This window comes from Rhipicephalus microplus, unplaced genomic scaffold (genome assembly GCF_043290135.1).
Source record: "Rhipicephalus microplus isolate Deutch F79 unplaced genomic scaffold, USDA_Rmic scaffold_12, whole genome shotgun sequence".
Taxonomy (NCBI): domain Eukaryota; kingdom Metazoa; phylum Arthropoda; class Arachnida; order Ixodida; family Ixodidae; genus Rhipicephalus; species Rhipicephalus microplus.
In genome coordinates, this window is record NW_027464585.1 from 42,793,537 (window position 1) to 42,817,357 (window position 23,821).

The 23,821-nt window shown below is 48.2% G+C and overlaps 1 protein-coding gene and 1 long non-coding RNA gene across 5 annotated transcripts in view; one reads left to right on the forward strand and one right to left on the reverse strand.

Annotated features, from left to right (window-relative positions):
- Positions 1–12,130, forward strand: part of LOC119166775 (uncharacterized) — a 110,699-nt gene extending 98,569 nt beyond the window's left edge. Inside the window, exon 4 of the long non-coding RNA XR_012888503.1 lies at positions 11,994–12,130. This is a non-coding gene — a long non-coding RNA (uncharacterized LOC119166775). The remainder of the gene's footprint in view (positions 1–11,993) is intronic.
- Positions 1–23,821, reverse strand: part of LOC119168181 (uncharacterized) — a 411,631-nt gene that overhangs the window by 180,697 nt on the left and 207,113 nt on the right. For all 4 annotated transcript variants that reach the window (XM_037419584.2, XM_075882494.1, XM_075882493.1 and 1 more), the window contains one exon: positions 12,050–12,218. In XM_037419584.2, the coding sequence (XP_037275481.2) occupies positions 12,050–12,218 (169 nt within the window). The remainder of the gene's footprint in view (positions 1–12,049; positions 12,219–23,821) is intronic.

The window sequence follows — 23,821 nt, forward strand, 5'->3', positions numbered from 1 at the left end:
GCATAGTCGGTTGCGACAGCGATCCACTTGTTGCCTGACACGGACGTCGGGAAAGGTCCGAGCAAGTCGAGGCCGATGCGGAAGAATGGTTCCGGGGGAATGTCGATAGGTTGGAGCAGGCCAGCCGGACGGAGAGCAGGACGTTTCCGACGCTGGCAGCGCTCGCAAGCAGCGACATAACGGCGCACAAATTTATACATGCCAGGCCAAAAGAACCGTTGCCGCACGCGGTGATAGGTGCGTGAAAAACCCAGGTGTCCCGCCGTCGGTGCGTCATGCAGATGTTGAAGAATAGTGGCACGCATGTGTTGGGGAATAACTAACAAATATTCCGGGCCATCAGACTTCATGTTGCGACGATACAGAATGTCGTTGCGAAGGACATATTGACGGAGAGAAGGGTCGGAATGTCCTGAAGATACTCGCTGAATGACCTTCTTGAGGGTTGCGTCCCGGCGCTGCTCTGTGCCGATGTCGTGCAAATCAGATATGGCGAGCACACAAGAATCGCCTTCATGGACAGCGAGGCTAGCAGGGTCCACCGGATAACGCGAGAGACAATCAGCATCTTGGTGCAACCTGCCCGACTTATAAATTACGTCGAAGTTATACTCCTGGAGACGTAGAGCCCAGCGACCTAGGCGACCAGTTGGGTCCTTGAGCGACGACAGCCAACACAGAGCGTGGTGGTCCGTAATAACTGAAAACTCGCGGCCATACAAGTAGGGGCGAAATTTCGCTACAGCCCAGACCAACGCAAGACACTCGCGCTCTGTTATCGAATAGTTTCGCTCAGGTGTGGAGAGAAGGCGGCTGGCATACGCAATAACACGCGTTTGGCCTCCCTGGTGTTGAGCGAGGACGGCGCCGATTCCGTGAGCACTGGCGTCTGTGCGTACTTCAGTCGTCGCAGACGGGTCAAAGTGAGCCAGTATTGGTGGTGAAATGAGCAGGTCGATCAGCGTGGAAAACGCAGCTGCTTGGTCTTGGCCCCACGAGAAGGGCACGTTCTTTTTGAGAAGATCAGTTAGTGGTCGTGCAATTGTAGCGAAATCGCGTATAAAGCGGCGGAAGTACGAGCATAAGCCCACAAAACTCCGAACATCTTTGGTTGAAGAAGGCAGAGGGAAATTCTTGACAGCGCTAATCTTGTCAGGGTCAGGTCGGACGCCAGCAGCACTTACAAGATGACCAAGGATCGTGATTTGTTGTCGGCCGAAATTGCACTTTTTCGAGTTCAGCTGGAGTCCTGCTCGACGAAAAACGGCTAAAATGGTCGACAAACGAGTTAAGTGAGTTTCAAATGTTGGGGAAAAAACAATCACATCGTCGAGGTAGCAAAGACAGATGGACCATTTATAACCACGAAGAAGAGAGTCCATCATGCGTTCGAACGTTGCCGGGGCGTTGCACAGCCCAAAAGGCATAACCTTGAACTGATAAAGGCCGTCCGGTGTGATGAAGGCAGTCTTTTCTCGGTCTAAGTCGTCGACAGAAATTTGCCAGTAGCCCGAACGCAGATCAATAGATGAGAAGTATCGCGCGCCATGAAGGCAATCAAGGGCGTCGTCGATTCGTGGCAGCGGATATACGTCTTTGCGGGTTATCTTGTTCAAGGCACGGTAGTCAACGCAAAATCTCCAGCTGCCATCCTTCTTTTTCACTAAAACAACAGGTGACGCCCATGGACTTGAAGAGGCCTCTATGACTCCTTTGGAGAGCATTTTCTCGACTTCTCGTTGTATGACCTGGCGTTCGGACTGGGAAACACGATACGGTCGCCGTCTAACAGGATTAGCATCGCCGGTATGTATTTGATGACGCACGAAGGACGTTTGCCCTAAAGGGCGGTCATCGAAGTCGAAAATATCTCGGTAGGTAGTCAGAACGTGGTGAAGTTGCGCCAACTGACAGGGCAGAAGATCAGGGGCGATCATCATCGTGATTTCGTCGCTAGGTGCGTTTGCTCGGCTGGCTGCAGTAGGGGACGAACAGTCTTCAGGGTCCAATGCCACGATGCTACATGCATCAAGTGGGGAAACGTGGGCTAACGAAATGCCTTGCGGGAGAACTTGGGTCGAACTACTGAAGTTAAGGAGCGGAAGCTGAACGTAGTTGTCCACAATAGTCACGATTGTATGCGGCACAGCAACACTTCGAGCCAAGAGCACATCCACCAATGGAGACACTATGTAGTCACCGTCAGGAAGAGCTGGTGATATCGTTAAGGCAACACACGTGGTGGCTTGCGGTGACAGCCGAACATAATCAACAGCGCACAAGCGGTGTGACGGTGAGGACGGCACAGGTCCAAGTCGAGGCAGTTCAAGTTGAAGAACGCCGGTTGCACAGTCGATGAGAGCAGCATGGGTGGACAAGAAATCTAAACCAAGAATTAGGTCATTTGGGCACTGCTCAATAACTGCAAAGAGAACAGATGTGGGGTGATCGGCGATAGTGATGCGTGCTGTGCACATTCCTGTGATGGCAAGACTTCTTCCGTCGGCGACACGAATAACGCCAGGGGCAGCCGGTGTGAGCACTTTCTTCAGGCGGCGACGAAGTCGGGCACTCATCACAGAAATATGCGCCCCAGTGTCAACAAGTGCAGAAACAGTCAGGCCGTCAACGTCGACGTCGATCAAATTTCGTCGTGTCGGCAGTACAAGGAGAGGATTTGAGGTCGGTACCGAGGATGCAGCTTCACCTCCAAGAGCTGCACCGCTTAGTTTCCCTGGTGAGAATTGAGCGGGGAGGTCGGGCGTCGTCGTAGAGGAGAAGGGGACGACGGGCGACGTCCTGGCGGCGAACGAGACTGGTGACGTCGAGGCGACGGTGAGCGGCTGAGCTGCGTATCAGGGGCATCGCAGGCGTAGGAATCGACGGGCAGAGGCCGGCGGTAGTTGTCGGCGATCGGCTCAGGAGGTTGGAAACGACGGTAGCTATCGGTGCGGCGAGCAGTGTTATACTGGTTTCGGGACGAAGACCAATGGTTGTGGCAATACCGTGCGACGTGACCTATGCGGCGGCAGTTAAAGCAGATCGGCCGATCATCCGCAGTTCTCCATTCGGCCGGATTGCGAGAGCGTGGATAAGACCTTTCTTGGGGTGGTGACCTGGGGCGAGGCGGCGACCTTGAACGGAAGCCAATTGGTCGAGACTGAGCAACGGCGCAGACATCGAAGCCCAAATTGCTCAGTTCTTCCCGCACAATCGACTGTACCAAGCAAACCTGAGGTACTTGCAAATCGACGTGGCCGTTGGCGGGAAGAGTAGGTGTAATTGCTTCGATTTCCCGCCGGACAATTCGCGTAATTTCAGACGCTGGTGAAGACTGCCGATGGGAGGACAGTCCATCTTCGCAGGAGGACGTCGCTGCGGTGTTCGGCAGTCGAGTAAATGATCTTGAAATCCGCCTGCTTTTGGCCAGTTCAAAACGCCGGCATTCTTCAATAATTTCGTCGACGGTCGCACAGTTCCGGCACATTAGCAGGTTGAACGCGTCGTCCGCTATGCCCTTGAGGACGTGGCCAACCTTGTCAGACTCCGACATGTCGTTGTCAACTTTACGACATAGAGCCAGCACGTCCTGTATATATGAGATATACGGCTCTGTGGACGTCTGAGCACGTATAGACAACTCCTTCTTTGCAGCCGCCTTTCGACCGATGGGCTTCCCAAATAAGTCGCGAAGCTTTTCCTTGAAGGTGTCCCAACTGCCGATCTCCTCCTCATGGTTCTCGTACCAGACTTTGGCCGTGCCTTTCAGGTAAAACAGCACATTGGCCAGCATAAGAGTCGGATCATACCGGTTGAGAGCACTGGTGCGTTCGTAGTCGGCTATCCAGTCGTCGACATCAACTTGGTCCGTACCGCAGAACGTTCCAGGATGCTTCGGATGCGTCAGCACGTACGTGGGTGGGGGTGGGGCCAGTGGAGGCGTTGCCGTGGATGGTGCGGGCGTCGCCGAAGCCGATGGAGAGGTGGCCGTGGGATCAGTCCCGTGTTCCATCACGGAAACTCCGATTTGACGACCACTGCGGAGCTCCGTTGTATGGCGCTTCGTTACCCAGCACTCCCACCAATTTGTTACGGAGCTCGCAAACACACGGAAGAGAGGAATGAGCGTATTTCCTATATTTACATGCCAAAGTGACGCTTCAGAGCTGCCAGTCTCTCGCGCGGCGAGTCCACTTCTTTTTCATCGAACTGTTGTCCACGACGGTAGAGCCATGCCCACTGCCTCGTAATAATATATATATATATATATATATATATATATATATACACTGGCTGATGAGTGAGGTATGTTAGCACCCCCACTCGCGAATGAGTTGGTACGCCGCTGTACAAAGCATATGTAATCATCAGGTGTGACACCTACCAAGGCCTTGAAGGTGTTAAAGTGCTTGTAAGCTGAAAAAGTTTGTCTTTGAGCTTTCAGTTTTGAGGACTTTTGGATGCGAACTTCAGTGCAATCCAGAACCACTCCGGTACTCAGGAAATCTGAAAATGCCAATGGCATTTGTCATTTAACATCAGCTAGAGATGGAATTTTTGTGATAGCAGAAAGCTCCTTATCTAAAAACTTATCCAGCTACAGAAAATTCTGCTTAGGCTAGATTCTGAAATGCCAAACAAACTGTCCAATTGTTTCGCGCGAACGCCCGTTCTTAGACGATATAAAACCATGAACACTTCCTCTCTTTTTGAAAGCTGCCGATCTGGATAGTGTACGCGACTGCTTCAAATCTTCTAAGTTTTGTTTTACTTCTTTCTTTTTGGTTGTGTTGTGCCGTGCGAGTGTCGTTGGTCACTCGAGAGGGACGTCCTCCTTGTTTACGGGCAGCAGCGATCGGCGAGCCTCCCAGACCTGCGGGCGCCGGGTCAGCACAAAGGCGGCGGCCCGCTTTATTGCACCTTGCGAGTTCGGGTGCAAGAAGAGGGAAACATTCCCCTTTGTGCATCCGTGGCCAGTGGGACGTTCGACACTGTTTCCCCGAATGGCTAAGCGACGGACTTCTCCCACTGACTTCGTGGAACAATTTGTGCACGTGCGTGTGTGTGTGTGTGTGTGTGGTGCGTGCGCATTTGTGTCAGCGTGCGCGTATGTGTACTCGGATCTGTGGTCGAGAGAGGAAAGCGAGAAAGCGCGGGAAGAGCCAGAGACACAGCGAGAACGGCGAACGAACAAGAGTCTGTGAATTGCGAGCGACTTGAGCGGTTGTGCGTTGTGCGATGTGCGGAATTGAACGGTTGAGCGAGTAATAATTGTAACCTAGTTTTTTAATTAAATACAGCCTTCTTTTGTTTACATTTCCTTAACAGTGCGTGAGTCGTGCGTTGTGTCTTCTATCAATTTTCACCTTTTTACGGTCATACCAGCGACACCCTAAATTTTACCAAAAGCGGGATAGAGGACGCTAACATTCATCAGAAGTGGGATTTGACCGATTTTAGAAAACGTTCGGAACGAGTTTGAAAAACCTTAGCGAGGAGTGCGATTGCGTCAGTGCGAGAACGAAGCAATGGTGGACTTCCAGTGAGCGTGCACTTCCAGAGAGCTAGCATCAGCCATGCTGGACGGATCATCGCCAAGGGAGAGTGGTCACCCTGATGACGACGACTGTGCTGGGCTCACCAAGCGGGAACTTTTCGACGCTTTGCGCGAGAAAGACCGCTTGTTGGCAGACCTGCTGCGGCGGCTGCCTCAGCCGGAGTCTTTGGGGGCTCCACACCAGGCGGCCATCAACACGTTTCAGGTGATGCCCGATTTGAGCAGAAATATTCCAGACTTTTCCTGTGATGGTTGTGCGTCAGCAGCCCGGGAATGGAGGAAAGGTTTGCGCCAGACGGCTACGCTTCACCGGTGGCCAACGCCATTCCTGCTCGAAACTGCCAAGTGTCACCTGGCCGGCGCCGCAAAGGATTAGTACCGTTCGAGAGCTGCCGAAACTTCATCGTGGGACAATTTCGAGCGGATGTTCGGGCAGACTTTCTACAGCCAGACACGAGCGGCGGAGCGATGGAGGCGTATGCAAGAGCGAATGCAGCAGCGAAATGAGAACACGGCTGCGTACTTCCACGAGAAGGTGCGCCTTTGCAGAGAGGCGCACTTAGATTTCTGTGATACGAGGGAGGAGGTGCTGACTGGTCTGCGATCACGGGAGTTATGCACAATGCTTTTTGGAAGGTCGCACGAAGACGCGAATGACCTGTTGCACGACATTCAGGAATTTGAGAGGATCGACCATGAGCGACGGGAACGCTTCGGGACAGCGGCTGAGCGAAGAGCGACAAGCGATGCACCTCGTATGCAACCTGCATCCAAGGCACCACTGCAGGGTGCGTCCGGGTACGACAGGCGGGACCAGCGACCACCTATCACAAATCAGAACGGTGAGCGAAAATGTTATAATTGTCTTAAATTCAGACACATTTCACGGGATTGCCCAGAGGAAAGACGAATAGAAAAATGTCTAAAATGTGGGAAGACTGGGCATACCTAAAAACACTGCCAAGCAAAAGGCCCCAGAAATGAGACCAACGCTGTCTCTGGAGAGAAAATTGACCCTGGCGTGCTTTTGAAGCACGTTAAATGGAATGGCAATGAGAATTTGATTGGCATGATAGACACAGGCAGTTCCGGTTGCTTACTACGCAAATCAGCGGCGGTGCGGAGCGGAAATGCTGGAAGATGCTACAGCTCTGTATGATTTCGGCAGCCAGGGCGTTCCAGCTGCTCGTGCGATTGGCAGGTGCCGGGCCGACTTGCTGATAGATGGCGTCGTTGGCAAGAACATACAGATACTTCTTGTACCCGACGAAGCCCAGTCGGTCGATTTGCTTGTCGGTCGCACGTTTACCGAGCTGCCATATGTGACCTACGCTAAGCTGGGCGGCAGCTTGCAATTCTGGCATAGAGACGAGTGCCCATTCTCACATCTCGAACCCTTCATTTCATGTCCGAAATTACGTTTGAAAACTGCTGAAGAGACCCCACTGCAGGCCAATGTTATAAATTGGGTGAGACTGTCATCGCAGTCTAACGTCACTGGTGCAGTGCTATTCAACAACTGTGGGTGCGAAATTCTTGTTGACATGGAGGACGGAGAGGTTACCGTGCCGGTGTTTACGAGCGGAAATGATGACGTGGTTCTACGTAAAGGACAAAGACTTGGCCACGCGACAGAGGTGGACATCCCGGGTTGCGAGATGAAGGAAATAAATGAGTGCAGAGAGAAGTACAGCGCGGCGAAGCCAGAACAAATTCTGGTTACGGAGGCGCGACGGCCGATTGGGTGCGAGGAAATTAAAATGGGCCCCTCCGTAACAGAGGAGCAGCCTCGTGAGCTCGCGTGCCTCCTAAATGAGTACCGGGATTGTTTCGCCGCCAATCTCAGCGAACTTGGCTGCATACCTGCCCTTTCGATGGACATACAGGAGATACCAGGTAGCGCACCCGTGGCTGTTTGGCTCTACCGCATGAATGAGCAAAGCGAGAGGCTATACGTGACATCGTCGGAGAGTGCAAAAGAGAGGGAATCGGAACTGAGACACATTCCGAGTATGCGAGCCTAGTCATTACTACATTGATGATCGATACAGAGCAGCGAGATTGGGACGAAAAGCTCAGTGAGGCAGAGTGCAGCTTGAACAACGCTGTAAACAAGATGACCGGGAAGACTCCCTTCGAGATGTTACACGGTTATCGACCGGAATTTCACAGCTTGGCACTGAAGCGCTTGGTTGAATCTAAAGCGTCAGAGTGGGAGGAGCCTGGCGGGCTGCGCGAACGTGTACGGCAGCGCCTCGTGAGCGAGCAGAAGAAGATGAAGGTCGCTTACGACAAGCGCCACTTCCCGGCTAAAATGTACGGTGTCGGTGACGTGGTCTTCATGACGAGGGCTCCAGAACAGACGGGAAAGCCTACCAAAGCCCAGCCAAAATATAGGGGCCCCCTTGTAATCACGGCAGTGTTGCCAGCTGACACGTATCGAGTTGCCGATCTTGACGAAAGAAGGGCGAGCCGCTTCGCGACCACTGCGCACGTGTCGCAAATGAAGTGCTGGACAACGACCAATGCGCATTCACACCTTGATGACGACGGAGAGTCTGCGCAGGAGTTGGACGCTCCCGAATGTGAGGTGCAGCGACTGAGACGTTCGGCCCGTAGCTGGGCCAAGAGCCATCCCTATGCGAGTGCACCATAGTTGCATTGGCGTCTGTTGAGAACTTCAGTGCGTGCCGAGATTTACCGAGTGAACTGTGCGAACTTGAACAGTTGCTCTTTTTCTTTTCTTGTCTTCTTCGACGAAGGAAACAATTCTGTTTGTGTAATGGCGTGTGGGTTGGTTCATGATTTTTTTTGCATTAACGAGGACGTTAATGCAAAAAAAATCATGAACAAACCCATCGCGTACACTCGGTCGTCCTGACAGTCATTAACGAGGACGTTAATGACTGTCAGGACGACCGAGTGTACGCGACTGCTTCAAATCTTCTAAGTTTTGTTTTACTTCTTTCTTTTTGCGTGTGTTGTGCCATGCGAGTGTCCGTTGGTCACTCGAGGGGGCCGTCCTCCTTGTTTACAGGTAGCAGCGATCGGCGAGCCTCCCAGACCTGCGGGCGCCGGGTCAGCACAAAGGCGGCGGCCCGCTTTATTGCACCTTGCGAGTTCGGGTGCAAGAAGAGGGAAACATTCCGCTTTGTGCATCCGTGGTCAGTGGGACGTTCGACACTGTTTCCCCGAATGGCTAAGCGACGGACTTCTCCCACTGACTTCGTGGAACAATTTGTGCACGTGCGTGTGTGTGTGTATGTGGTGCGTGCGCGTTTGAGTCAGCGTGCGCGTATGTGTACTCGGATCTGTGGTCGAGAGAGGAAAGCGAGAAAGCGCGGGAAGAGCCAGAGACACAGCGAGAACGGCGAACGAACAAGAGTCTGCGAATTGCGAGCGACTTGAGCGGTTGTGCGTTGTGCGATGTGCGGAATTGAACGGTTGAGCGAGTAATAATTGTAACCTAGTTTTTTAATTAAATACAGCCTTCTTTTGTTTACATTTTCATAACAGTGCGTGAGTTGTGTGTTGTGTCTTCTATCAATTTTCACCTTTTTACGGCCATACCGGCGACACCCTAAATTTTACCAAAAGCGGGATAGAGGACGCTAACAATAGTAACCTTGAGGCTCTTGTACCTTATTATTCAGGGGTGTCCAATATACCTTTTTTTCTGCATTTGCTTTTACCCGTTAAGAGAAAGCATCAAATTGGTCTCTGGATGTAAACCCAGTATAAAGCTTAAAAGTGGAACTTTGAACAGTGTTAACAGAAAGGGCCCGTGATTGAAACCTTTTATATTTGGCTTCTAGGTTCTGAATTTTATTAGTCATTGCCATATTTTCTCTTGGCAAGCTGTCCAATTCGCTTGTCCTAGCATCCTCCACCTGCTGCTCGGTAACCGGAGTAGTGTGAAGCTGCAGAAGTGCAGCTGGGCTTTCACGTTCTTGTAAAGTGTCGCCTATAAATGCAAGAAATACAAGGGAGATAATAAGAACAAGTGTGTACATATGCTTGAAAATCTGCTCGGCTATCAACAATTGTAGGTGTCTACCTCTGCTGCCATAGATGTCCCTTTTTTTCGGCATCCATCACGCCTCCTGCATAAAGAAAATTTGCAAATATGATTAAAGCATAACAATTTTTTATATGAAATATTTGCATACCCCGTGACAAGTCAAGCTTGCTAAAAATGTTCTTTAAATGGAAAAAAAAAATGAATGCAATACACGTTTCCACTGTGCCTTCATTCGCTAAGAAATGGGCATTGCAGACAAACAAGTTTCTTTCACTACACTGCCAACAAATGTGAGACACACCATGTAATAAATATGTGCAGCGTGCACACAGTCGCAGATATGCATGGTGTTGAAGTACTTAAAACTTGAGGTAGTGAACAGTGCACCAATACAGCTGTAGCTTTTTTGTCTGTGCAGCATTTTGTTGCAGTGCTTTTTTGTTGGCATGTCTTGCCGTTGTCTTTGGGTATTTTTTGTTGTGCGAACCTATGTACATTAAAATACAAATATAGTTGCAAGTTGATCATGTCCTGTCCAATAAATTTCAACTTTGTAAGCAATGCACTGACTAAAAGATTGTTTCCAACAAGCTCAAATTTTCGTGCTGCAGAGTTGCACAACAAGCACAAACAGCCCAAGTGATGGGTTGTTTGTGCTACCGACTACAGCAAGTCATGTCATATTTTAAGCAGACTAAGCTTATAAAATTCTCATCTGTGGTCTTAGAATAGCCCTCATCTGACTGCTTCATTGCCACAGAGTTTTCTTCACCTGAGAAAATGATTAGGTAGGTGTAACTGCACTGAAATACTTGCATAAAAGTGGTATAGACTAGTTTTTTAGGGAGACAACTCACATTCTGTAGAGGTGTCAGCTGCCCCAGGATATTTTTTTGGTGCAACTGGCATAACAGGAACAGGTCAAGTTGTGAAATAAGCAAATCAGTGAAGAGAAAAATTCGCGCGGAAAGTAAACGATAGCGCTACTTCGAGCACTCTACAGCTCAAACAAGATACTTATACCTGAAAGTGCTGAGAAGTACAATATAACGATCAAAAATGAAGTTTTTACCTCAGTATGGGCTCGTTCCAAAAAGTAACACAAATAACCATACACAAAAGATTACGTTGACATATTTCACAGCTACTCATGCATTGACGAAGAATATTGACAAGCAGATTGTATACAAAAGCTGGTGTTATGCAAGCGCACACTCAATTGTCGTGCTGCATTTGCTTACGCAAAGTGTACATTGTCAGCGCTCATAGCACTGTCTTATATGCGCTGCCGTGCGTGAGAAGCATTGAAAGGCATCTTTCTTCTTAAACACATTGATGTAGACAAACATCAATGGCACAAAATCGGGGTGCCTGGGCGAGTTGGACGGCGAACCTGCGAAATCCGTGCAACATCACATTAAGATGAGTAATAAAAAAAAACGCACGTTGAAACTTCTCTAATGTAACTAAAACACCACAAGATTTATGAATCGGTGTGCAGCAGTCACGTCAACAGTCAAAATATGTGAATTTTTTTCTTTTTACCCCGAACAATGGATGTGCTTTGACAATAGAAATGAACCGGTCAGTTAACGTCAGTCAATGAAACTGCATCCTTAAAAGCAACCATTACGTTCTGGCAGAAAATTTACGGCAACTCTTCTGATATATAGAAGACGCCCAAGTAAACAGCGTAGTTACGTTGAGACTGAGTCGATCGAAGGGGCACTTGGCCACAATTTGTTGTTGTTGTCATTTGAAAACAAATGCAGAAAGCACATCCTAGGAAAAAAAAAAGCCATAGCACGAGCTTCGTCACTACAGAACTGTTGTTCGACAAGACTAATACAAAGCACACACTTGTTCTCTGCCCTGCAGAAAGCATCACGTGCTCTTCACTTAAAACAACTAAATTAATACGTTTAAATAATACACCTACCTTTGACGAAGTGATCCATGCCTCATTGCACTGACGATCGTATTTCACCGATGGGAAGCGATAGAAATGTATGTCGCAGCCAGGCACGCCTCGGGAAGTGCATCCATAAGCGGCACACGTTGCCAGCATCGCGCTATTGAACAAGATGTTTAGATAAATATATTTGTTGTGCCGCCCGCTCGCACCAACGATGCCGCCGAAAAGAAGCTTCTGCGACAGCACCCCCACATATCGTTTCCCAGAGTTGCCACCAGAAGGCTGGGCATGCGCTTTAAAGCCATGCAAAAGGCAGATTACCTAGCACGCAACACTGGTACCACTTTCTAGCTGGAAGATGTATGCAGCCGCGACTTAGGAGGCTGTGCAGCAATGTTCGATGTTTTCTTGCACACATGACATTTTCTTTTCGCGAGTGTCATATTTTTCTGTTTTGGCCAGATGGCCTTTGCCTTCTGCTTCTTTTCTTTGGCAAACAGGAGGAATAAACTCAGTTACATTCAATTGGAAGTCCAGATCACAGTCACCCACTCACCTGTAAGGAGAGCCACACTTCCTGGAAAGGCTCTGGCCAGTTTTGCCAGGAGCACGACGATGAAGGAGTCATCGCCGCTAGGCACGGACCAGGACCCTTGGTCGTACACCACAACCTGCTCGATCTGCTGCTGGCGACGATCCGCGGGCAGCAGCTCACACACACTCACCTGCGTGTTGATGACACAAACCGTATAGCCCAACACCATCGCTCAAACACAAAGCAAGAAAGACCCGCACAAAAAAAGATAGCCAGGTTAGTGTGCGAAACTGCATTTCGTGTGAACAAAACTTATCTGCTGCTTTGTCTTTACTCAGTGCCATGTTAATGACTAGCTCATGTGTGGTCACGATTATCTCAGGAGTGCTCGCAAATGGTAAAAATGAAATAGAAGGACACGACATACAGTGGTGGCAAGACAAACACACCTTACAAAACAAAACGGGAAGAAAAACAACCCTCGGGAGCACTGAAATTAACTCAATAATGAAACCTGTACATAATCAAACAAAAATCTACTGCAATCCAGTTTAGGTCTGCCTCTAGTCCTAGCCAGAATATATCTCATATGGCGTGTGGGTATACGCAAGCGTTTTTACAGCTCACGTCGACTCCGTGCCTTTGCCGTGTCGGTGGTTTGTCTAGTTTGCCTTCGACTTCCTCCACAATCTCTTAATGTCACCTTCGGTTGCTTCCACCCAATGAGCGGCTTGTTATCGACAGTGTCCCAGTCGTCTTCGGCCTAGCCAGGTTAGGCCAAACTCATCATTATTATACCAGAAAAAAACAACGCGAAAATGAGAAACCAGACAAACAAGGACCCCTACAAAGCACTCTGTCCGCCATACCAACACACCCAAGCAAGGACTTTATCGTCATTGGCGCCGTTTCATGCTGCCAGACCCAAATGACGTGGCACTCCAATGACTGTGGTGTTGGGTGCTACCATCCAGGCACGAACTAGAAGAGCTGTAAGTGCCCCTAGAATTGCTGTGAAGAAGTGCGGCAAATCCGGATAGCCTCACTCAGGTTTTTTGAGGTCGACAGCCACTCCCCGGGCCTTTCACGTCTACAGCCTCCAAAACCGGGCGGCTACTGCTTACGTCGCTGTAATGACGCTAACTTCTTTGATCTAAGAGGCTCACAGCCCCACAAAACAGTGCCGTTTCCTTCTCTGGGATTGTCCACAGTAGATCTTGTCACGCGCCACGAGCTTTCCTTTAACCAATCCTGTACATGGACGCATGGTGGGTATACGCACCATAATTATGGCCTCACTCATTGTCGCCGTATTTCGCCGTTTGAAATGTGCATTGTGGTCTTTCACCCATGACACGTTTCTTCTCGAATGAAGGTGGCTACAGTCCTTGGAGGAGTACAAAAGACATGAAAACATAATTCATTTTACGTTGCTTTCCACACATTCCACTTTGAAGTGTCACTCTGCCTATATCAAAACAATTTTCCCTCCTGGTGATTGCAGTCGCTGCAGTGTGTCAACCTATATATAATGATCTCATAACGTAGCATTTCACTAGATCCAAACCGATCATAACATATATTGCCTATTGCATTAAAGCCACCCATCACCTGGGTAAATGTGTCCGTGCCATCTGGGAAAACTATAGGCGCTGGTCTCACAGAAGCTGTTTTATTAAACCGTTGTCACTGAATGGACAGGATCAATCGGGATCATTGGGAAGTGGACATAGATTAGGCTGATAATGATGATCAGTCTTCCTACATAGCGGCTTCAGAGATATGAGAATAATGTCCAAAAATAAAGCCGATGACAGAAACAGTACAATGTGTTGTCCTTGATTCATTATAAATTGGTCACGAGACATTAGAATTCAGATGAAATTTTTTTTTAAATTGCTGCTACAACTTGGTGCCCGATTTCACGTCATCTCTGGTAGCATTATGGCCTCACGATAGTATAGTGACGTCACCATGTCTCCACCCGGCATCATTAATAATAGTTGGGGTTTAACGTGAGCCAGTGTCATTTTCTTCCAAGCCGCAAATGACACTGGCTCATGTACTTCTATTTATCATTGTAAAGGAGTCACAAAAAGACCGTCAATAATTTTAGGGTGAATTAGTTTTGATTTCTTGAGAAAGGTGTAAAACCCAGACTATGGTTCATGGAGGCACCCGATTTATTTTTCTTAAGCTTCGTTAAGCCTGTTTCATATGTGAGCGATATTGCCCTAAGAGTGGAGCGGCAGCCATCGCCCGAGCCCACTAAAGTTGCAAAACTTCGCCAGAGTTGCAAAACTTCGCTCCCAGCAGAGCGTCTGACAAAAGGCAGAGCAGTGACGTTGAGGCACATCACAGCAAAGCGGGGTCGAGGAGCGGGCGCACGCGCAGGCGGAGTTCCGACTTGGCAATACCAGGCCCCGAAAACTCTCAAGTCCCAGCAATGGCTGTAGAGGGCGAAAAAAATCGAGCGCGGCGAGTTTCCTCGAGATGGGCATATAATGAACCTACTCAATCTTCTTTTAGCGGTCGGATAAATTAGTTTGCATTTTCCCTGTTAGGGGCACTAAACTCAGCTAAATTAGAAAGGTACAAAGCAGTAGGTTATGTTCGAAAAGTAACAGCATATTCATTTAAAAAGATTGCCCAGGAGGCTTCCCCGGAGAGTAAAAGTATGGAAAAGGTGCAACCGAGGAAGAGGTAGAACTTGAGAATTTCAATTGGAAAAAGGTCGAAGAAAAAATTCCTAAGTGTGCTACTCCGGGCTTAGATGGAGTTCCCGTCCACCTCATTAAGCAACTAGGACATAGCACTAAAGAAGCACTGTTTAAATCCGTAGAAAAGTGCTTACAGGAGAAGGAAATACAAGACACTTGGCTTAAAAGTAGAATGAACTTAATATATAAAGGCAAGGCAGAAAAGGTTAACATACGTGCATATGGGCCGCTAACCATTACATTTGTGCTATACAGGTTAGCGATGCAGGCAGTAAAATTAAAAATAGAAACCTGGGCAAAGTCAAATGGTAGTTTGGGAGAACTTCAGAATGAATTCTGGACTGACAGGTGGTGAGATAATACATCATGTCCTTATACGTAACTTATTTAGACATCACTGGGGCGTATGACAACGTTCATCAGGAAATTTTGTGGAACATATTGAAGGAAGTGGGCATATGTGATGACTGTATACAACTTATACAAAAAAATACAGCTTACATACAATGAGAACGAATAAGTAGCAATGAGGGCGCTAAAATTGACAAGGGGCTGAGACAGAAATCTTCTTTGTCCCCGCTGTTATTAATGCAGTACATGGTGAGGATGGAAAACGCACTTGAAAGTAGCAACGTTGAGTTTAATCTGTCAATCAAACAGGCTTGTGCTATGGAGGAACAGAAGCTTCAAGGTCTATTTTATGCAGACGACATTGTTCTATTTGCTGACACTCAAGACGATATACAGTAGCTGGCAGATATATACGGAAGGGAAGGCAAGGCTCTAGGACTAGGATTTATGGCAACGAAATGTGAATTGATGGCATTCAATGATCACAAAGACCGGGCGGTCTCCATACAGGGCCAAGAAATACCGAGGGTAAGCAAGTACAATTACCTCATAGTGTGGGTAAATGAGGGAGATAGATACATGGAGGTACAGGAAAAAACATCGGCAGCAAAGAAAAAGAGGAATGCCGCAATAATGAAGCATGGAGCATTACAGGGATACAATAAGTACGATGTGTTTCAAGGCCTGTGGAAAGGCATAATGATTCCAGGGCTTACATTGGGAACTAAGTGATGTGCGTGAAGTCAAGGGTGTAATAGGGAATGGATGTAAATTAAAGGACTGTGGGACGCCTCGCATTGAGCGCTCACAGGAAGATGACAAATGAGACTGTAAAAAGGGATATGGGATAGACAAGCTTTGAAGTAAGGGAAGCTTGGAGCAAAATGAGATTTGAAGAGAGGCTTAGGATAATGAAGAAGAGTAGAGGGGCAGAGAAGGTGTTCAGGTATTTGTATAGGAAGAGCGTGGACAGAAATTGGACAGAAAGTGTTGCTGTGACATTAAGGCAATGTTTCGAATGTTGTGTTTTGCTGTGTAACATTGGAGAACTTACAGTAACATTGTTGCAACATTTTTAATTGTTAAAAAAACATTGGGAGATGATTAAAACTCCTACCAAAAGTTTTTAAAGAAACCCAACGTTTCGAAACCGACTTGGTTCCTTCCTCAGGGGTGACTGCAGGACTAAGCACCAGCAGCGTCTTCAAAGCACTTGCGGGGCGGCTAATGACCCTTCCTCTCTCTCTCATTTTGTCGTGGAGCGCAGTCCATGTGTTTACACTGGGAGAAGGGCTCCGAGAGAGCGGGTGATGTTATGGGCTATTCTCCGTATGTGCTACGACTCGAGTAGTAATCTTCTCCTTCAGTTCAACTTGCTTATAAGGATGGCCGTTGCTTCGAAATTTATCCGGTGATGCAACGTCTCAGCATCTTCAGCGACTGCGCTGCGCTCTTTTTGTAGAGCTTCTGCAATCATTGGCGTGTTGCTTCAGTCGTTCCAATAGGTTTTTCGTCTCACCGATTTACAAAGAAGGGCACTCGGCACACGAAATTTCGTGAACGACACGAGGGGTCCTGTCTATTGTTGGCCTGTCTTTCAGGCGGGGGAGAAGGCGGCTCAGCAAACACCAAGGCACGTGCGCGATGCGAACCCCTTCTTTTTTGAAGATCTGCACCAACATCTCTCTGCTTCCCTGACTGTATAGGACCGGTACGCGTTTCGGGGGGCTGTCAATTAAGGTTGATCGAGGTTTTTGTGTTCTCTGTTGCTCTGCATGGTGGGTGGCGGCTCGAATGAAGTTTTTTGGTTATCTATTTTTTCTGAGGTCAGTAATTACGTGGGCCTCTTCTTTCTTTCGCTACGTGTCATTGGAGTGTAAGTTCTTAACTCTCTGGAGTAGCGTGGTCACAACCGAGGCCTTGTGGCAGTCGGGGTGGGAAGAATCAAATTGAAGAAAGCGGCCAGTGTGCATTGGCTTCTTGTGAACAGAGAACTGCAGGCCGTTTCGCTTCCTTGCCACCTGGACGTCGAGAAAGGACAGGCAGCGGTCATTTTCACACTCAGTCGTGAATTGTATGGCTGGGCGCACGGAATTTAGGTGTTGTCTGAAGTTTTCAACTCCAGACATCTTCATGATGCAAAAGCAATCGTCCATATAACAGAGAAAAAGCTTGGGTCGCAGCAAGAAGGAGCTGAGTGCTTTCTTTTCTATGTGCTCCATGGTGCTCCATGCCATCTCTATGTGCTCCATGCCATTGTGATGGAGATGGAGGCTCCCATCGTGGTTCCACTGTTCTGCCTCAAAATAGTTCCTTCGTAGAAGTAGGTACTGGACAGGCAGAACTTCAGTAGACGGCAGCAGAGCTCATCAACCGCCAAAGAAGTCCTTTCACTAAGGCTCGCGTACCCCTCAAGCGCAAAACGGGCAGAGGAGACAGTCTTTAGCTGTCTCCTCTGAAGACGTCTGCAGTGAAAATTTTAAACAACACCTAAATTCTGTGCACCCAGCCATACAATTTCGGACCGAGTGTGAAAGCGACCGCTGCCTGCCCTTTCTCGACGTCCAGGAGGCAAGAAAGCGCAACGGCCTGGAGTTCTCTATTCACAGGAAGCCAAAGCACACTGGCTGCTACCTTCAGTTCGACTCTTCCCACCCCGCCTGTCACAAGGCCTCGGCTGTGACCACGCTACTCCAGAAGGCTAAGAAATTATGCTCCAATGACACGGAGAGAAAGAAAGAAGAGGCCCGCGTAATTTCAGACGTCAGAAAAAACGGATACCCAAGAAACTTCATTCGAGCCGCCACCAGCCGCCCAAAGCAACTGAGAATACGAAAACCGCAATCAACCTTAATTGGCAGCCCCCCAAAACACGTACCGGCCCCATACGTTCAGGGAACCAGCAAAATGTTGGCGCGGATCTTCAAGAAGGAAGGGGTTCGCATTGCGCACGTACCTTGGTTTACACTGGGCCGCCTCCTTCGCCGCCTGAAAGACCTGCCAATAATAGACAGGACCCCCGATGTTGTTTACGAAATTTCGTGCGCAGAGCGCCCTTCTTCGTATATCAGCGAGACGAAAACCTACCGGAACGACTGAAGCAACACGCTAATGATGTGCGGAAGCTCTATAAAGAGCGCAGCGCAGTCTCCGAAGATGCTGAGACGTTGGATCACCAGATAAATTTCGAAGCAACAGCCATCCTTGTAAGCAGGCCGAACTGAAGGAGAAGATTACTACTCGAGTCGTGGCAGATACGGAGAACAGCCCGTAACATCAACCATTCTCTCAGAGCCCTACCTCCAATGTATATATAGTGTTCATGTGATGTCATTTTCGCTCTTTTCACCCTCTCTCGCCATGCCCGGGTACTTCTCTGGGTACCTACGGCAGTTGACGTGCTGCAGCGCGATTTTTTGGGGGCTCGTCATCTGTTGCTGTGTACCCGTTGAAAGAGAAACATTGTGGTTTTTTGTTGTCGTCCTCTAACGAGCTCATCGGATCAGAAAGGCCTCGCTTGTTCACTCAATACAAGACTAGGAAATCAAGATCTGCGACACGCATACCAGCCACTGCATACACCGGCTGCCCACCACGACCTATGGGGGCCCTTTATCTCGCTTTCACTATGAACACCACAGGTTGCATGGCCTAAGAACAAGTGAAAGCCTTGAGCCGCAATTTTAGGAGTGGATGAGCGAAGCACAGCAGCTCCCATCGAAAACGAATCGTGCAGAGCTAGGCAAGTTTACAAGAGATGTGACCGACGTTACCAAGGTAGCAGTGTCTCCCCCCTCCAAATCTTTTACACAGTGCTGATGTTGAGCCTCTTTGATTAAAATTTGTGGAAACAGCCGATGAAAATATTATGCGAGGCAGATAGAGACTTTGTGTGGTGCGTACCACGGTAATGCCGGTCATCAATTTTTTTCGCGTATGTTCTGACACTTTTCTCACCTTCTATTTTACTTTTGTTGTACGCTAACGTACAGTGGAGTCCCTAAAAATAAATGATGAAGACCATGTTAAGGAATGAATGGACTAATCTTTAAAAATCCTGACCCCCCAATTCCAACAGATCGGCTATATTTCAAAGTGAATTAATATTGTCTCGCGTCCATTTTCAGTTTTTTTTTTTTTTTCAATGCAATACCCTAACTTCCGCGATCGCCATCACAATTTTAACCGCCTCCCTGACAGGCTGATTGTGCATGCAAAGGTCGCGGACAAGTTTGTATGTACAGTATCTTGGTGAGCTATCTGTTTTCAGGTAAGTGCTTGGCTATGGCACTTACGCGTAATGAAGTTACACCTGATGACGCAAATAGCACTGAGTTTCTTCAAGTATTTTTTGTTATACCGCGCCAGCCAAACACACGTACTTTTGGGAAAATCGCAATGTGAGTTCTTAATTTTAGGTAATAACAGTCCACAAAGAAACACGTACCCCGAAGCTCTGCTCCCTTTTCGTGGACTACCAAATGAACTTGCCTCACTAGCAGCTGATAATTCCTCAAACTTGCATCGTGAGGCAAAACGCGGCGCATTTCGAAAGTGACGAAGGGGCGCTGCGTGACGCCCGTGCACACTATGCATACACATGAACTGCGCTCCACGGCAAAACGAGAGAGAGAGGGGGGCCATTATTCGCCCTGCAAGTGCTTTGAAGATGCTGCTGTTACGCAGTCCTGCAGTCACCCCTGAGGGAAGAACCAAGTCGGTTTTGAAACGTCGGGTTTCTTCAAAAACTTTTTGTTGAAGTTTAAATCACCTCCCAGTTTCATACCCAACCAGACAGACTTCCGTCGAATGTTTGCATTCAACGTTGACGTTGCTTTTCAGCGATGTTGATGAAACATTACTGAACAATGCTAACGCGATATGAACAATGCTACAGCATTACCCGACAACGTACATTCGGATGTTGATGAAACATTACTAAACAATGCTAACGCGATATGAACAATGCTACAGCATTACCCGACAACGTACCTTCGACATTCACATCAAATCACAAGCTTCTGCACTCAGCAAGAATGACGTGCACGCAATAGAGCTGCAGCATACCTTAAAACAGTAACTTGTGTCTTTGGGCTGCAAAATGCGATTCCAAGATTTCTCTGCTGCAATCACAATACTTAATTTTTTCAAGCGCGTCACATACACCATTTTTTTTATTCTTTCAACTTTCGCGACTTGCCATGATTATGAGCGGGCATTGAAGCAGAAGCAAAAAATGAATGAGACAACCATCTGCCAAGTTAAACGCGCACCGCGAGTTAGCACGCTGACTTCCCCAATTCCGGCTCGTGATACGGCACACGATGCAACTGTATATTGACAGTCGTCACTTTAAAATGAATGATATGCAACAAATTGCAGCAAGACCTTTTTTTTTCGTGTATTATTGTTGCCTGTTTCGGCATTTGCGAAGTGAAAACAAAACTGAATTTAGACGTAGCATGGCCTCCGAGGTGTCATTTTACTGATACAATATTTATTCAGTGAAACCAAGAAATATGTGCTTCGTGATAAAAAAACTTTTTTATAACCTGTTTATTTCAAAGTAAGTTGTGGTAAGCAATGAAATTCTTTTTTTAAAATCAACTTATGATCAGTTTAGAGGTCATTGTTGTGACGCTTGCACGCAGCAGAAGTTTAATGGCAGCGTCACCTGCGCCGCGCGTTGTAGCAGCCAGCCACACACAGAAGCAACGTTACTAGAATCTAGTAACAATGCACAGAGGTGGCTCCTGCGCTGCACGAAAGTGACGTCACTTAAAAAATTATTACTTAAAGCTATATAAATGTATAAGTTATTAATTTATAAAGCATTGAACCTACAAAAATGTTACTAAGCAGATGTTTGACGAGTCAATCAACCTATATTTGTTAACGAATATTACAAGTATTGTGATGTATCGGTGAAGGCAACCTTTATTAGGCCGAGAAGACACGATGAAGCGACCACGCCCAAGGCACAGAACTCAGACAAGCCAAGTCCCCACAGCAGAAAAAGATGACGACCACTCATGATGATGAATATGTGTAAAGATAGATGATGTGCTTAATGAATGCCTACACTAACTTCCCCCCCACGTGAAAGCGGTCATCCTGACCGCAGTTCTTGGCCGCATTTTAAAGCGAAGATGAACGCCGTATGAAAGGCTTCATGCGAGATACGTGGACTATTTCTGCTGCCCTGTAGCGGCGGTCCGTCAAAAAAAGAACGGGTGCCACGCGATAATTGACACGAGACGTTTGCTCCAAGACAGCGTAGGGGCCAATAAACGTAATTGAAACTTCTTGCACAGTCCGGGAGTGCGAATGGGTGTAAGAAGGAGGACTTCGTCGCCAGAGCTGAAAGACACGGCACGATGAGAGGCATCATATTCAAGCTTGCGATCCTGTTGCTTGGCTTCAGTGTTGACGCGAGCCAGCTGGCGGTAATGAAGTAGACGAGACACGTATTCTTCACTTGAAGATGAACATGGTTTGACAGGCGCAGAGAAGAACGAAACATCGAAGAAAGAAGACGGGAAGCGACCGTAGACGAGGTAGAACGGCAAGTAACCGGTTGTGCGCTGTACAGAGGTATTATACGCAAAAGTGACAAATGGCAAAATGGTGTCCCAGTTTCTGTGGTCGGGTTCGATATACATCGTCATCATATCTGACAGTGTACGATGAAAGCGCTCAGTCAGGCCGTTCGTCTGAGGATGGTAACTGGAGCTTGTTTTGTGTGTAGCGCCGGATGCCTTGAGCACTTCTTCGACGAGTTCTGAAAGAAATACGCTTCCACGGTCGCTCAGGATTACACAAGGAGCCGTGTCGAAAGATTATTGCTCGGAGGATGAAGTCGGCCACTTCCGAAGCTTATACAGAAGGCACGGGAGCTGTTTCGGCGTGGCGGGTCAAGTGGTCGACAGCTGTAACTATCCATAGAATGCCCGTGACAGTCATAGGAAGCGGACCATATAGGTCAATGCCAACTACCTCGAATGGTTGCAGGGGATACGGGAGCGGTTGTAATTGTCCACTTCGAGTTGATGTAGGTAGCTTGCGACGCTGACAAAGGGCACATGAGGCAACGTACTTCGCGACACATGTGGACAAGCCCGCCCAGTAGTAGTGACATCTTATGCGGTCATACGTTTTCTGGAAGCCCATGTGTCCAGCAGACATGTCGTCGTGATACGTCTTGAGGACTTGAGCCTGAAGAGAGCGAGGTAGAGCGGGCACCCAGCGTTGACCATCAAGGTGGTAGATATGATGGTACAGGACGTGGTTGTTGAGCTTGAATTGTGTCAGCTGTCGGCGAAGACGGGCGTTAGGGGGCCGGCAAGTCCCGTCAAGACGGTCCATGATGCGGCCACAGTAAGGGTCAGCACTTTGGTGAGATAAGAACAAACCACACTCCCTTGGAGAAGTTGGGTCCAAAGTAGTTAATGACGAAACATGTAGGGAAGAGACATCCGAAAGCTTCTCGTGTGCGGCAGTGGCGGGTTTGTTAAGCGGCTCCGAAGAGAGCGGGCAATGCGAAAGTGCGTCGGCGTCTTGATGCTTGTTTCCCGACATGTATGTGATAGTGAAGTCGTATTCTTGTAAGCGAAGAATCCAGCGACCAAGGCGGCCGGACAAGTTCTTGATTGTCGAGAGCCAGCACAACGCGTGATGGTCCGTAACCACAGTAAAGTGGCGGCCGTGGAGATAAGGTCGAAACTTTTGTATCGACCATACGGCCGCTAGGCACTCCTATTCGGTGATGGTATAATTCTTTTCAGCAGGGGTCAGTGCACGGCTCGCGTATGCGACGACTTTCTCACGTGAAGTTTTGTATCGCTGTAGGAGAATTCCACCAATGCCTCGACCACTAGCGTCTGTATGCAGGAGCGTAGGCGCGGTTTCGTCGAAATGGCAGAGGACTGGTTCGGATGTGAGTGCACACTTCAGTTGGGAAAACGCCGCTTCACATTCAGGAGACCACACAAAGGCGACGCCTGATCTGAGCAACTTGTACAATGGTGAAGCTATTGAGGCGAAGTCTCGAATGAATCGGCAAAAATAAGAAGCGAGGCCGAGGAAACTGCGCAAATCTTTGGCTTTTTCAGGACGCGGGAAGTGTTGGACAGCGGAAATCTTGTCAGGATCGGGACGAATACCGTCCTTGCTTACGATGTGGCCTAACACTTTATTCGTCTTGCTCGCAAAACGGCACTTCTTGGTGTTTAGCTGAAGGCCTGCGTTTGCAAGGCACGTAAGAACTTCGTTCATTCCTTGCAAGTGCTGAGGGAAGGTTGACGAGAAAATAACGATATTGTCTAAATAGCACAAGCAAGTCTTTCACTTCAAGCCTCGTAAAACTGTGTCGATCATCCGCTCGAATGTTGCTGGAGCATTGAAAAGGCCGAATGGCATGACGTTCAATTCATACAGCCCATCTGGTGTTGAAAACGCTGTCTTTTCTTTGTCATCCTCGTGCATGGGTATTTGCCAGTAACCTGAACGCAGGTCTAGGCTTGAGAAGTACTCAGCACCTTGCAGTGAATCCAAAGCATCGTCTATGCGCAGCATGGGGTAAACATCCTTGTGGGTAATCTTATTAAGTGCTCTGTAGTCCACGCGAAATTGCACGGAGCCATCTTTTTTTCTTACTAAAACAACAGGGGATGACCAAGGACTCGCGGAGGGACGTATAATGTTCCGTTGCAGCATATCGGCT